The 16,335-nt window shown below is 47.4% G+C and overlaps 1 protein-coding gene across 1 annotated transcript in view; it reads left to right on the top strand.

Annotated features, from left to right (window-relative positions):
• tweek (transmembrane protein KIAA1109 homolog tweek) overlaps positions 1-16,335 on the top strand; it is a 56,706-nt gene that overhangs the window by 26,096 nt on the left and 14,275 nt on the right. The window contains exons 29-41 of the mRNA XM_089701871.1: positions 6,832-6,931; positions 7,221-7,438; positions 7,745-7,849; positions 8,373-8,664; positions 9,165-9,281; positions 9,556-9,635; positions 10,009-10,232; positions 10,473-10,583; positions 10,994-11,193; positions 11,810-11,942; positions 12,285-12,443; positions 12,786-13,059; positions 13,318-13,558. Of these exons, the coding sequence (XP_089557997.1) occupies positions 6,832-6,931; positions 7,221-7,438; positions 7,745-7,849; positions 8,373-8,664; positions 9,165-9,281; positions 9,556-9,635; positions 10,009-10,232; positions 10,473-10,583; positions 10,994-11,193; positions 11,810-11,942; positions 12,285-12,443; positions 12,786-13,059; positions 13,318-13,558 (2,254 nt within the window). The remainder of the gene's footprint in view (positions 1-6,831; positions 6,932-7,220; positions 7,439-7,744; positions 7,850-8,372; positions 8,665-9,164; positions 9,282-9,555; positions 9,636-10,008; positions 10,233-10,472; positions 10,584-10,993; positions 11,194-11,809; positions 11,943-12,284; positions 12,444-12,785; positions 13,060-13,317; positions 13,559-16,335) is intronic.

Raw genomic sequence — 16,335 nt, forward strand, 5'->3', positions numbered from 1 at the left:
AACCGCGTGCAGAACGTCACGCAGCCCGCGCAGTCGCACGGCTTGCGGCTCTTCGCTAGGGCACAGGTATACCCACAGCGCATCCAGCTGACAGCAACGACGCCCAGCAACAGCGCGGTGCGGCTGGAGACGGGAGCAGTGGAGCTGGAGCTGTCCAACCGCGTGCAGAACGTCACGCAGCCCGCGCAGTCGCACGGCTTGCGGCTCTTCGCTAGGGCACAGGTATACCCACAGCGCATCCAGCTGACAGCAACGACGCCCAGCAACAGCGCGGTGCGGCTGGAGACGGGAGCAGTGGAGCTGGAGCTGTCCAACCGCGTGCAGAACGTCACGCAGCCCGCGCAGTCGCACGGCTTGCGGCTCTTCGCTAGGGCACAGGTATACCCACAGCGCATCCAGCTGACAGCAACGACGCCCAGCAACAGCGCGGTGCGGCTGGAGACGGGAGCAGTGGAGCTGGAGCTGTCCAACCGCGTGCAGAACGTCACGCAGCCCGCGCAGTCGCACGGCTTGCGGCTCTTCGCTAGGGCACAGGTATACCCACAGCGCATCCAGCTGACAGCAACGACGCCCAGCAACAGCGCGGTGCGGCTGGAGACGGGAGCAGTGGAGCTGGAGCTGTCCAACCGCGTGCAGAACGTCACGCAGCCCGCGCAGTCGCACGGCTTGCGGCTCTTCGCTAGGGCACAGGTATACCCACAGCGCATCCAGCTGACAGCAACGACGCCCAGCAACAGCGCGGTGCGGCTGGAGACGGGAGCAGTGGAGCTGGAGCTGTCCAACCGCGTGCAGAACGTCACGCAGCCCGCGCAGTCGCACGGCTTGCGGCTCTTCGCTAGGGCACAGGTATACCCACAGCGCATCCAGCTGACAGCAACGACGCCCAGCAACAGCGCGGTGCGGCTGGAGACGGGAGCAGTGGAGCTGGAGCTGTCCAACCGCGTGCAGAACGTCACGCAGCCCGCGCAGTCGCACGGCTTGCGGCTCTTCGCTAGGGCACAGGTATACCCACAGCGCATCCAGCTGACAGCAACGACGCCCAGCAACAGCGCGGTGCGGCTGGAGACGGGAGCAGTGGAGCTGGAGCTGTCCAACCGCGTGCAGAACGTCACGCAGCCCGCGCAGTCGCACGGCTTGCGGCTCTTCGCTAGGGCACAGGTATACCCACAGCGCATCCAGCTGACAGCAACGACGCCCAGCAACAGCGCGGTGCGGCTGGAGACGGGAGCAGTGGAGCTGGAGCTGTCCAACCGCGTGCAGAACGTCACGCAGCCCGCGCAGTCGCACGGCTTGCGGCTCTTCGCTAGGGCACAGGTATACCCACAGCGCATCCAGCTGACAGCAACGACGCCCAGCAACAGCGCGGTGCGGCTGGAGACGGGAGCAGTGGAGCTGGAGCTGTCCAACCGCGTGCAGAACGTCACGCAGCCCGCGCAGTCGCACGGCTTGCGGCTCTTCGCTAGGGCACAGGTATACCCACAGCGCATCCAGCTGACAGCAACGACGCCCAGCAACAGCGCGGTGCGGCTGGAGACGGGAGCAGTGGAGCTGGAGCTGTCCAACCGCGTGCAGAACGTCACGCAGCCCGCGCAGTCGCACGGCTTGCGGCTCTTCGCTAGGGCACAGGTATACCCACAGCGCATCCAGCTGACAGCAACGACGCCCAGCAACAGCGCGGTGCGGCTGGAGACGGGAGCAGTGGAGCTGGAGCTGTCCAACCGCGTGCAGAACGTCACGCAGCCCGCGCAGTCGCACGGCTTGCGGCTCTTCGCTAGGGCACAGGTATACCCACAGCGCATCCAGCTGACAGCAACGACGCCCAGCAACAGCGCGGTGCGGCTGGAGACGGGAGCAGTGGAGCTGGAGCTGTCCAACCGCGTGCAGAACGTCACGCAGCCCGCGCAGTCGCACGGCTTGCGGCTCTTCGCTAGGGCACAGGTATACCCACAGCGCATCCAGCTGACAGCAACGACGCCCAGCAACAGCGCGGTGCGGCTGGAGACGGGAGCAGTGGAGCTGGAGCTGTCCAACCGCGTGCAGAACGTCACGCAGCCCGCGCAGTCGCACGGCTTGCGGCTCTTCGCTAGGGCACAGGTATACCCACAGCGCATCCAGCTGACAGCAACGACGCCCAGCAACAGCGCGGTGCGGCTGGAGACGGGAGCAGTGGAGCTGGAGCTGTCCAACCGCGTGCAGAACGTCACGCAGCCCGCGCAGTCGCACGGCTTGCGGCTCTTCGCTAGGGCACAGGTATACCCACAGCGCATCCAGCTGACAGCAACGACGCCCAGCAACAGCGCGGTGCGGCTGGAGACGGGAGCAGTGGAGCTGGAGCTGTCCAACCGCGTGCAGAACGTCACGCAGCCCGCGCAGTCGCACGGCTTGCGGCTCTTCGCTAGGGCACAGGTATACCCACAGCGCATCCAGCTGACAGCAACGACGCCCAGCAACAGCGCGGTGCGGCTGGAGACGGGAGCAGTGGAGCTGGAGCTGTCCAACCGCGTGCAGAACGTCACGCAGCCCGCGCAGTCGCACGGCTTGCGGCTCTTCGCTAGGGCACAGGTATACCCACAGCGCATCCAGCTGACAGCAACGACGCCCAGCAACAGCGCGGTGCGGCTGGAGACGGGAGCAGTGGAGCTGGAGCTGTCCAACCGCGTGCAGAACGTCACGCAGCCCGCGCAGTCGCACGGCTTGCGGCTCTTCGCTAGGGCACAGGTATACCCACAGCGCATCCAGCTGACAGCAACGACGCCCAGCAACAGCGCGGTGCGGCTGGAGACGGGAGCAGTGGAGCTGGAGCTGTCCAACCGCGTGCAGAACGTCACGCAGCCCGCGCAGTCGCACGGCTTGCGGCTCTTCGCTAGGGCACAGGTATACCCACAGCGCATCCAGCTGACAGCAACGACGCCCAGCAACAGCGCGGTGCGGCTGGAGACGGGAGCAGTGGAGCTGGAGCTGTCCAACCGCGTGCAGAACGTCACGCAGCCCGCGCAGTCGCACGGCTTGCGGCTCTTCGCTAGGGCACAGGTATACCCACAGCGCATCCAGCTGACAGCAACGACGCCCAGCAACAGCGCGGTGCGGCTGGAGACGGGAGCAGTGGAGCTGGAGCTGTCCAACCGCGTGCAGAACGTCACGCAGCCCGCGCAGTCGCACGGCTTGCGGCTCTTCGCTAGGGCACAGGTATACCCACAGCGCATCCAGCTGACAGCAACGACGCCCAGCAACAGCGCGGTGCGGCTGGAGACGGGAGCAGTGGAGCTGGAGCTGTCCAACCGCGTGCAGAACGTCACGCAGCCCGCGCAGTCGCACGGCTTGCGGCTCTTCGCTAGGGCACAGGTATACCCACAGCGCATCCAGCTGACAGCAACGACGCCCAGCAACAGCGCGGTGCGGCTGGAGACGGGAGCAGTGGAGCTGGAGCTGTCCAACCGCGTGCAGAACGTCACGCAGCCCGCGCAGTCGCACGGCTTGCGGCTCTTCGCTAGGGCACAGGTATACCCACAGCGCATCCAGCTGACAGCAACGACGCCCAGCAACAGCGCGGTGCGGCTGGAGACGGGAGCAGTGGAGCTGGAGCTGTCCAACCGCGTGCAGAACGTCACGCAGCCCGCGCAGTCGCACGGCTTGCGGCTCTTCGCTAGGGCACAGGTATACCCACAGCGCATCCAGCTGACAGCAACGACGCCCAGCAACAGCGCGGTGCGGCTGGAGACGGGAGCAGTGGAGCTGGAGCTGTCCAACCGCGTGCAGAACGTCACGCAGCCCGCGCAGTCGCACGGCTTGCGGCTCTTCGCTAGGGCACAGGTATACCCACAGCGCATCCAGCTGACAGCAACGACGCCCAGCAACAGCGCGGTGCGGCTGGAGACGGGAGCAGTGGAGCTGGAGCTGTCCAACCGCGTGCAGAACGTCACGCAGCCCGCGCAGTCGCACGGCTTGCGGCTCTTCGCTAGGGCACAGGTATACCCACAGCGCATCCAGCTGACAGCAACGACGCCCAGCAACAGCGCGGTGCGGCTGGAGACGGGAGCAGTGGAGCTGGAGCTGTCCAACCGCGTGCAGAACGTCACGCAGCCCGCGCAGTCGCACGGCTTGCGGCTCTTCGCTAGGGCACAGGTATACCCACAGCGCATCCAGCTGACAGCAACGACGCCCAGCAACAGCGCGGTGCGGCTGGAGACGGGAGCAGTGGAGCTGGAGCTGTCCAACCGCGTGCAGAACGTCACGCAGCCCGCGCAGTCGCACGGCTTGCGGCTCTTCGCTAGGGCACAGGTATACCCACAGCGCATCCAGCTGACAGCAACGACGCCCAGCAACAGCGCGGTGCGGCTGGAGACGGGAGCAGTGGAGCTGGAGCTGTCCAACCGCGTGCAGAACGTCACGCAGCCCGCGCAGTCGCACGGCTTGCGGCTCTTCGCTAGGGCACAGGTATACCCACAGCGCATCCAGCTGACAGCAACGACGCCCAGCAACAGCGCGGTGCGGCTGGAGACGGGAGCAGTGGAGCTGGAGCTGTCCAACCGCGTGCAGAACGTCACGCAGCCCGCGCAGTCGCACGGCTTGCGGCTCTTCGCTAGGGCACAGGTATACCCACAGCGCATCCAGCTGACAGCAACGACGCCCAGCAACAGCGCGGTGCGGCTGGAGACGGGAGCAGTGGAGCTGGAGCTGTCCAACCGCGTGCAGAACGTCACGCAGCCCGCGCAGTCGCACGGCTTGCGGCTCTTCGCTAGGGCACAGGTATACCCACAGCGCATCCAGCTGACAGCAACGACGCCCAGCAACAGCGCGGTGCGGCTGGAGACGGGAGCAGTGGAGCTGGAGCTGTCCAACCGCGTGCAGAACGTCACGCAGCCCGCGCAGTCGCACGGCTTGCGGCTCTTCGCTAGGGCACAGGTATACCCACAGCGCATCCAGCTGACAGCAACGACGCCCAGCAACAGCGCGGTGCGGCTGGAGACGGGAGCAGTGGAGCTGGAGCTGTCCAACCGCGTGCAGAACGTCACGCAGCCCGCGCAGTCGCACGGCTTGCGGCTCTTCGCTAGGGCACAGGTATACCCACAGCGCATCCAGCTGACAGCAACGACGCCCAGCAACAGCGCGGTGCGGCTGGAGACGGGAGCAGTGGAGCTGGAGCTGTCCAACCGCGTGCAGAACGTCACGCAGCCCGCGCAGTCGCACGGCTTGCGGCTCTTCGCTAGGGCACAGGTATACCCACAGCGCATCCAGCTGACAGCAACGACGCCCAGCAACAGCGCGGTGCGGCTGGAGACGGGAGCAGTGGAGCTGGAGCTGTCCAACCGCGTGCAGAACGTCACGCAGCCCGCGCAGTCGCACGGCTTGCGGCTCTTCGCTAGGGCACAGGTATACCCACAGCGCATCCAGCTGACAGCAACGACGCCCAGCAACAGCGCGGTGCGGCTGGAGACGGGAGCAGTGGAGCTGGAGCTGTCCAACCGCGTGCAGAACGTCACGCAGCCCGCGCAGTCGCACGGCTTGCGGCTCTTCGCTAGGGCACAGGTATACCCACAGCGCATCCAGCTGACAGCAACGACGCCCAGCAACAGCGCGGTGCGGCTGGAGACGGGAGCAGTGGAGCTGGAGCTGTCCAACCGCGTGCAGAACGTCACGCAGCCCGCGCAGTCGCACGGCTTGCGGCTCTTCGCTAGGGCACAGGTATACCAAAAAAAAAAATAACCTTGTCTTGCAAAGGCTTCAAAAAATTGAATGAATGAAAAATGAAAATACTTTCACACAAAAAAAAACTTACAAAAAAGCGGCCTTATCGCTAAAACAGCGATCTCTTCCAGGCAGAGATTTGAGGATCATGAACAGTACGTTTTATGATGAGAAAATTAAAAAAAAGACGGGTTGCACTCCGGGAGTGCCGGCAGAAGTGAAAACTTAATTATTAACGTTCAGCATGTTTGATATTTTGGAATGGTATCCGTCTTACGCATGGAATATAAGGGCTAAAAAAAAATCCGTCTTACGCTTTTTCGATCAGGTCACGTGTCCTGACGCGAGTTTAAGATTTTATAACCAACGCCGCTAAAGAAGTTCTCACTTCAAAAAAAAAAACCTTGTCTTGCAAAGGCCTCAAAAAATTGTAGAAAATACTTTAACACAAAAAAAAACCTACAAAAGAGCGGCCTTATCGCTAAAACAACGATCTCTTACAGGCAGAGAGTCGAGGATCATGAACATTACGTTTTATGATGATTATTTTTCCGACCCAAATATCGACCAATAGAATTGCACCATTCGACGTCACGTGGTACAACCTACATGGTATTATACTGATAATTTTTTGAAAATTTTCTCTGGTCGTTGACGTCAAACTGACAGGTTCAATTCAATTGTGAAATTATTGGCCGACATTTGGGACGGAAAAATATTCTCCCGAATACCACACGAGCTTCAAAATTATCTGGCATTTCCCTCAAGGTTTCCTGCAAACAAATAAAGTCGTCAAGTTTTTCAGGAAAAATCACTCGCGCTTCGCGCTCGTGATTTTTTAACCTTGACTAAAAACTTGACTCCTTCATTTGTTTGCAACGAACCTATCGGAAAATACCCGATAATTTTGAATCTCTTGTGGTATTATAAGTGAAAAACTTTAAAAAAATGATTCAATCCCACTTGCGATCAATTTGAAATATGATATGTAGTACATATTATGAAAAAAAAATGGCGGTTGAACTGAGAACCTTCTCTTTTTTTTGAAGTTGGTTAATCAATCACTTCACTTGACTAAATGCGAACATAAAATTGTGAACTATTATTAAACTGTATAAAAGTGTGATAAGTAAAAATGTTTTGCAGGTTGACATTAATCTCAGTTTGGGTCAACTTATACGAAACGCGATGTTCGAAGAAGCCGAGCCGGAGTTCCAACAGTATGCCTTTTTCAACACGAGGATTTGTAAGTGCACTAATACCTTCTTTTAAATGTTTATTTACACTGACAAATAATAATTTGCAATCAAATAATTTTGCGACTATAAACTAAAATGTATCCTATCTTTCAAGTTAGACCAAACTGCACACGGGTACAAATCAAATTTAAAATAGGTTCAGTAGTTTTGGAGTCCATCGCGGATAAACAAATTGACACGTATTTTTTATATATGAAAATGAAAAATGAAATTAAATGTTTATTCCCTATATTTAAACCTGCCAACCGTAACAAAAACTTATTTACCTCCCTGTAGCAATGCGCAACGCATTCCAAGAGGAAATAGTATGCGGTGAAGACAAGGAAGTAGTCCTGATCACCCTAAAGCGGCCCCTCGTATACATACAACCCGTGGCCGTGGACCGAGCTATATTAGTGTGGCTGAATTATAAGAATGCGTATGAGTACTGGAATGAAAAACGTATGACGTTGAATAAGGAGGTGCTAACGGCCACGCAGCAGGTGTTTGAGAAGGTGGGTTAAAAGTACAGTCCCTTTTTTTGTGGGGAAATCTATCTGCCACGGCCCCGGGGCCTTCCCGGGAGTCTTGTACATTTAGTATACTTAATTATTTTTCACTGAGTGCGTAAGTGGCGTATATTGATCATACGAGTCGATGTAATGATTTCTGTGATGATTTTTAGAAGATAACTCTGACTGCCAAACTTCACAAAATTTTCAGTTGAAGTGATCTCTTGTTTCAGTCATCAAAATAATTGATATTGAAGAAACAGAAATTTATTGTCTGATGAAAATAAAGACTGTTTTGTTTATGTGTAGGTGCAACTTACGTCACAAATCGGCACGCCGCACCTGAGTACGCTGTTCCTGCAACTGAATGTGGACGATATAGGCATTTGCTTGCCGCTCAATCAACCGCCTGTTGTAAGTTGTTCTGTATTTCTATTTACATTTATTTTGTTATTATATTCGAAAAAAAAATAAACATACGAAATTTCTATGATCTTGAATAATTTGACATGATCAAATAACACTAAATTAAAAAAAATGAATGTTTACATTAAATGTTATTATTGTTTTTTTTTTTAATCAAATGAAATGATAATAATGAAATGTTAGTCGTCCTCTTTAATATTGCGAATATTTAAAATATACCCGTGTATCTTTTAAATATACATTATATGTAACTCATAGTCAAAGTGGTGTGGCTGGGGCTTGGTCGAACGATAGTATATCTACTATATAAAAATAAGTCGGGTTTTCCTTCCTGACGCTATAACTCCAGAACGCACGAACCGATTTCCACGGTTTTGCATTCGTTGGAAAGGTCTCGGGCTCCATGAGGTTTATAGCAAAGAAAAGGTGTCTCTGGTGGCGAAACGGAGTTCGCCGGGTTTGCTAGTTAAATATGTATATTGTTTCTACTGTCTACTTGGGTGTGTTCCAGTCGAAGTGGTGCGGCTGGGGCTGGGGCTGGGGCGGGGGCGAAGGCCCGCTGGGGGACGGGGAGCGCGGGGCTGTGGTGGTGACGCTCGAGAGCACCAGCATCTCTGCCGTCAGCTCGGGGGCGCTGGTCAGCAAGGGCCGATTCGTGGGGCTCTGTCTGCGGTTCGCGAGGGACTTTGAGGCCTCGCTCGATGATTGGAAGCCCGAACCCAGCGAGGCCTGTGTGAACGTGTGCTGTGTGTCCGAGGGCACGTATGAGGTGTGCAGTCGCACGGCGGCGGCGAGGCATAATGGTGAGTTGATTGGTGATGGTTTGAAGGAAGTGTAGGAATAAAGTCTGTGATAAATAAAAATAACTATGTTAAAAACAACCGACTTCAAAAACGGAAAAGTATCTAAATAATATGTAGTAATTAATAATATCAAATCTTTTTGTAGTGATGTAATTGAGACCTTAACAATAGAAATAAATGATAAATAATTAATAATAAAAAAAGAGCGTGTGTGCTGAGCACAATAATTTTAATACGTATGATACATCAGAAGTATGTAATGTACATTACTTTCAATCTATACTTAGATTGTTTTTAAATTACGTGTGAAAATAATAATTATACTGCACTCTTATATGAATAATTTGTCAATCTCAGCAACATACAAATACGTCAATTAAAACAGACATTTCCTATATCTTTTGGCTGATACAAATCAAACAGATTTGGTAGAGATGTATAACTGTACACTTCTTATTCTAAATTTGATTCAAGTTTTAACAATATTATTATTTTTAAAGAAAACGCGAAATGGTTCCTGAACGTCTCATGGCAAATGGAAGGCGTGGACATACATTTGGATACCAATGTTGGCAAACAACTCTCCGCTTTGGGACATACTCTAACAATGTTAACTGGTAAATATCTATCTATACTAATATTATAAAGAGGAAAAGTTTGTAATTATGTAATTATGTATGTATGTATTGTTTTCACGCATAAACCTCTTAACCGATTTTGATGAAATTTGGCACAGACAATCTTTAGACCCTGAGAAAGAACATAGGCTACCTTTTATTGCGAAATATATACCACGGGCGAAGCCGGGGCGGACCGCTAGTTTAATATAATTTTAATTTATTTGCTACAAATTAGGCTCAATAATTATAACATTGAATTAAAAAATTACAGGTTTTGAAGAAGAGGATCCTTTGAAAATGGATTATGAAAGTGACTTGGATGATGAAGCTGATAACAGCAAAGATTCACAAGTAAGTGCTAACTGTATACTTTTGTTGTGTAGGTTTTTGTAGTGTTTAAAATTTACTTAGTGTGATTTAATTTGCTGATTTGTAAATGGCCGTTTTAATCGCGAATGTCATACATTATTTATACATATAAAATTTTGTATTTAAGATATTTAACGTATATTTTTCATGTAATCTACCTTCTGCCATTCAATAAAAACTTAATTTAGCTAGGGCATTTGTACTGATGTTTTCCATATTCCGTTTGCTTCTCGTTATTTTACATGATTTTTTTTTATATACAGCCAAAACCTTACAGAATTTTTTAGGGCGTAACAACATAAGCTTTAGAACGTGATCTTAACTTCTTTTAACAAAATTATGGTTATTCGCACAGGAGAGCATAGTCCTCCGGCGCAAGTATACAGACCACTTACCAGCGTTCGTGTTCGACACGTCCCTGGACGCTAAGAAGCGATCCAAGTTAATAGAGAAAGAGATGACTGAGCAGGCGAAGATCATCAGCGACCTGCGAGCTCTTGGCGCCAGCCACAGCACTGTGGAGTATGAGCTGAGGAGGCTGCAGGATCTGGAGGCACTGGTGTTTAAGGACTTTCGCAGGTGAGGGGAAAAAAACATACGACATTTATTAACATAGACGAGTTGTGGTTTATACGGTATATACTCTGGTAAGTAGGAGAGATGGGCAGGTTACCCACACAATTATAAAAAAATTGCTAAAAATGTGAACATTAAAATTACTATTGTGATTTTCGATGTTAATCCTAGTTTCAATTATATTCAAAGCACTTATGATCTTCAACAATATAGATGGAAATTAAAGCGTCTATATTTCCGCAGAGACATGCTGCAGAAGCTGCGTCGTCAGAGCGTGCGCGCGAGCTCCATCACGAAGGGCAAGCTCGGGCTCGGCTCCAGCCGCCCGCCGCCGCTGCCGCACGACACCGATAGGTATTGTTTATTTATTTTATATTTATTGTATGTTAAGGAAGGGGAATTTGAAATATCCGGCTTAAAGGACCATTATTTAGACGCCAGGTGTAAAAAAATACTAACTTATTGGATAACGTAGTAGTGTCAAAACGTTACTCGTAAGTTGTAATGGTAGTTATTGAACTTCAATTTCAACTGTTAAAAATATTGAGAATGTCGGCTGTAGTGTAGACCTTGCACATGTTCTTAAAATCTAGAAAATTATTTGAGTGGCAGTAAAAGCAGTGTTTCGATTTAGGATTTGTGTTATTTTCCTCTTTCCAGTTTCTATAATGGGTGTTGTCATATATATTCAATTGATTTTTATTTTAACAGCTTCACAATCGTAAAAAGATCGCTCATAGACCCTTTAAAATTATCTTTCCTAGCATTGGCGAGCCATCCATCGGCCTCCTACCTTCAAGCACAGTGGGTCAGGGCATGGGGCTGGGCAGCCTGCCCAGCGCGGGCAGCCTCACAAGTGTGGGCGACTCGGGCGAGACGCTGCTACTGGCGGAGGACGACACACGCTTGGCCGATATCATAGAGGGCGCTTCGTGGAGCTCTATGGATAGTGAGACGCTTACTGGTAAGTAATTTATAGCATTATGTCAAACACACACACACACACACAAAGATAAACACCTGTTCTGTTCCTTATAGTATATCTGAATAGTTTTTACATATTTATCTTTATATCACTTTTTACTTTATTGAAGAAAATGTTATTTGTGTAACAATAAATGGTAATAGGAAGAGCGAGATGTTCTAACACAAGCATTTAAATGCTTAAAAGGATTTCTCAATGACTGATATAATTGTAAACATATTTGTTACTGAATAAATATTTTTGATTTTAATTTTGATTTTGATTTTTTATTTTGATGTCAGCGTACATGCGATATATTATAGTTCCTTTCTTTGTAGATACAAAGAGAATATACTAGACTAGCCAGATGCTGCATTAATATGGCCACCAAATTGATAATAAGAGTACCAATCTTAAAAAAAACCCGTAATGCTCTCTTCGCTGTTCTCAATTCTATAGCCCTCTAGTAATAATTGTTAAAATATGAACTCTACCAAAACTTACCTTTGTAAATAATATTGAAAATGTGATACACGTTGAAATTAGTGTATCAAAATAATATTCGTGTGATTATAAATCCAAACAAAACACTAATATAATAAATATTGTATCCCAGGTCCAGGTCCATCCCGCTGCGGGTCACTACGCGGTGCGAGCGGGACAGTGGGCGCATCGCGTTCTGTCTCTTTCCAACCGCGACAAACTTGGCCCGACTCGCTCGACCTGCCCAGGAAGAATACGGACACTAGGTAAATCCCACTTCTGAGATTATAACTGGGGATGTGTGTAGTTGAATGTAAATGGAAAAGTTGTTGATAGTGCGTGAAAAGTGTTTTTGTGATGTACATGAGTTTTGAGTAATATTTTCTTCACATATTGCACAGGATGAATTGCGATGTATCGAGAGAACATCTGATTGTTTACTCTTTCACACTAAAATTGCTAAACAAAGTTTATTAAACTTGGCGTGCAAGTTAAATATTACGGGATTATTAAAATGTGTAACCTGGCAGGTGAAACCGCATGCTAACTTATATAATTTGTGCTTATTTGATTGCTTAAAATCTTAAAACATGTAGTTTTTCTTACAGTACAACCTCAGAAGGCGCAAGTCAGTCAGAAGGCAAACAAAGCAAGGCGAAAACAGCAGAACCGAACATCGACTTTGAGTTAGACGTTAAAGTGCACATAAACAGTGGAAAGTGCGTGCTACACACCAAGGAACCTAATAAGGACGATGATTTGAAAATGTAAGTAATTCACTATTATTTTTGGTCCTTCGAGGTAGGTATTGTGTTTCTAATAAAAGTGGTTAGCTTATAAAAAAAATGTGTGCGTGTACTAGTGTACACACGTAAGAAGTGAAACTTATGACCTTATTTTTCAAAAAATGATTTACTATATGCAACTTTACAGAAATACGTCGAATCACGCGTGGTAGGGATAAGAAAAAGATGGCGCGTAACGGAAAAATGTCACGCGTAACGAAAAAATGTTACACTAAAGTTATATTTATCAGAGATAATAATTACGAATTTTATAAGTGAAATATGGAATGCATAATATGAAAATTAACACAAACTCATTTCTAGTGGCAGATCACGCGTAGGACGTTCAGCATCCGGTGGTTTATCTGGTGCGGGCGCAAGCGCAGGTTCAGGGCTCGAAATGGGAGGCACCAGCGTGCCCTCCGCGACACCATCTGGTCCCGCGGGCCCTGGGCCCCTGGGCCCCGGTGTGCCCTTGGGGGCCAGTGGGAATCTGGGCCCTGGAGGTTTGGGAGGCTCGCCTAATGCGCGTCGTAAGCCACGACTACCGCCGCCACCTGATGTTACCGTGTTTAGAGTCCCGGGATTGCAGCTAAAAGTAATTATTGTGACCATTCAATTGTTACAATTAAAACTGACGTAAATTAGAAAAAGAAAAATAGTCTGCTTAAACCATAAAAAAAAATAATGTAGTATCGTCTGTTAAAAAAATTTTTACCTTTGTCGAACCTTTTGCTGTCTGCTGCTTTCACACACACACATACACAACTGAATTATTTTTCAAACAATTATATTTAAAATTCAAATATGCACATAGACTTAACTACATATAAACGTGTTTAACATAATTTAACAGGTACACTACGAATCGAAAACACTGCCAGAAGAATCCGCGTCCCCGCAATCAATACCCAACATCCCCCCTCCTAACGTGGTGGGAGCCCGTAAGATGGGCACCAAAAAAGCGGCCCTATTTGCCTGGATAACACTGCAGAGTATACCAGAGGAGACCATCATCAGCCCGCATATATTGGAGTTCTTGGAACAGACTTTGGAACCGATTCCGACAAAGGCGTCCTTCTCTATGCCTACACCAGGTATTTTTCTTTGCATTTATATGTAGAATGAAATGTACATTATTTATGGATATATTTAGTTTCTACTTTCTACGTAAGAAAATTACGTCACTCAGCCTGCTCGAGCTGCCCGTGTACGGCCGCTCTTAGAGCCTATGTTCATCTATACTGTACTAATATTATAAAGTTGAAGAGTTTGTTTGTTTGTTTGAACGCGCTAATCTCAGGAACTACTGGTCCGAAATTTTTATATATTTTTGAATGTATAAAACTCAATGTCAATTTTCGTTTCTTATCAAATGTTGTGTGTTTTTACATAATATAGGCGGCCAGAATTTATTCACTCGAACAATTTATGTATCTGTTCCACCCAACCGGCTCGAAGGACCAAAACAATTTACAAAAACGTTAATTTAATTAATAATTAATTACAAGAGTTAATTTTGAAATATTCTTCATGTTCGAGTAGATACTTGATGCCATCAAACCTGTGCCAGGTGACAGGCCTAGCATACCTGATAATTTTACATTAATTTAAGCCTATAAGAATAGTAATGTCAATGACCATTATGTGTCAAATGCCAATACTCATTTGAACAATGCGATTTGTTTGTAAAAAAAGAATGTGTGTGACGTGTCAGAAGTGAAACTTCTTGATGTTTGTTTTATCCTGACGCTTACAAACGTTATCGCTTAAATTATGACTTGTTAAGTCGTTATGAAATAACAGTTATAACGCGAACGTCACAAAATAGATCTAAGTTAAACATACTTTTGTTGGCATAATTACTTAAGACTCGAAGGACCATTCCCATAGGCATTAAATTTTAAGCCTATGCAACTATCTAGTTTTTTGGATTGCGCTTCATTTCCCTTTCCTTCCAGCGGAAGGGACCTTTGTATTACGTAAAGGTCAACCACTCTCTAGTCCCCAAACTGCCACCAGACAAAAAACGAGAGAACAAGCAGCACTCTTGCGTAGCTGCGTGATCGTAATTATACGTATACAATCTTAGGAGGGGTTTTCTCGCTTTACTCATTTATAGTCCATTGAATGAGTCCCTCCAAGGGGGGTCTAGAGTGCGTGAGTTAGTAACGTAAGATGTTTCTTCGGAAACATCTCAAGAGTCCCTAGGTTATAAACGTACTAAAACCCCGGGCCACTAGGAGGAGCCCCGGAGTGGGGGGAGGGGGGAAATGGGTCCATTTTTTCATTTTTCGCTTAAATCTCAAAAACGGTACATGTTAGAGAAAAACTTTCAAGGAAAAGTTGAAAGGCCATAAAATTATCTACAAGTTGTACTTAAATCATTTTTTCCTATATCCTACCGTTTCTGAGTTATACGCAGTAAAACATGATTTTGGCTCAAACAATTTCCACATCAATCGATCAAAAAATATTTCTTTCTTCCAAAAAACTCAAATGTGCAACTTGTGACCAGTACTGATAGATTGCTCTTAAATAGGTCTATAATTGGTAAAATAAACACATTCCTCCATGGAAGCCTTTAGGAGGAATCTATTGTCAAAATATTATATTAGGGCAGTTTGAGTTACTGAACTTGATCTTTTTAATTTTTTCTTCCAAAAAACTCAAAAGTGCAACTTATGACCGGTACAGATAGATTGCTCATAATTAGGTCTATCATTGCTAAAAATACCAGATTCCACCACGGAGGCGTTTACGGGGAATTGAATTTTATCAGGGTAGTTACGATACATGAACTTTTTATTTTTTTTCTTCCAAAAAGCTCAAAAGTGCAACTTGTGACCGATACTGATAGATTGCTCTTAATTAGGTCTATCATTGATAAAAATACCAGATTCCACCATGGAGGCGTTTACGGGGAATTGAATTTTATTAGGGAAGTTAGTTAAAAAGTTCATGTATCGTAACTACCCTAATAAAATTCAATACCTCCTAAACGCCTCCATGGTGGAATCTGGTTTTTTTATCAATGATAGACCTAATTATGAGCAATCTATCGGTACCGGTCACAAGTTGCACTTTTGAGTTTTTTTGGAAGAAAAAAAATAAAAAGTTAAATATCGTATCTACCCTAATAAAATTCGATTCCCCGTAAACGCCTCCGTGTTGGAATCTAGTATTTTTATCAATGATAGACCTTATTATGAGCAATCTATCTGTACCGGTCACAAGTTGCACTTTTGAGTTTTTTGGAAGAAAAAAATAAAAAGATCAAGTTCAGTAACTCAAACTACCCTAATATAGTATTTTGACAATCGATTCCTCCTAAAGGCTTCCATGGAGGAATGTGTTTATTTTACCAATTATAGACCTAATTAAGAGCAATCTAACAGTAGCGGTCACAAGTTGCACTTTTGAGTTTTTTGGAAGAAAAAAATAAAAAGATCAAGTTCAGTAACTCAAACTACCCTAATATAGTATTTTGACAATCGATTCCTCCTAAAGGCTTCCATGGAGGAATGTGTTTATTTTACCAATTATAGACCTAATTAAGAGCAATCTATCAGTATCGGTCACAAGTTGCACTTTTGAGTTTTTTTGGAGAAAAAAAAAAAAGTTCAAGTATCGTAACTACCCTAATAAAATTCAATTCCCCGTAAACGCCTCCGTGGTGGAATCTGGTATTTTTATCAATGATAGACCCAATTATGAGCAATCTATCTGTACCGGTCACAAGTTGCACTTTTGAGTTTTTTGGAAGAAAAAAATAAAAAGATCAAGTTCAGTAACTCAAACTACCATAATATAATATTTTGACAATCGATTCCTCCTAAAGGCTTCCATGGAGGAATGTGTTTATTTTACCAAT

Source organism: Colias philodice, chromosome 2, assembly GCF_061535455.1.
Source record: "Colias philodice isolate Cphi_HAF_F1 chromosome 2, ilColPhil1 Martin Lab GWU primary, whole genome shotgun sequence".
In the NCBI taxonomy this organism is placed as follows: Eukaryota; Metazoa; Arthropoda; class Insecta; order Lepidoptera; family Pieridae; genus Colias; species Colias philodice.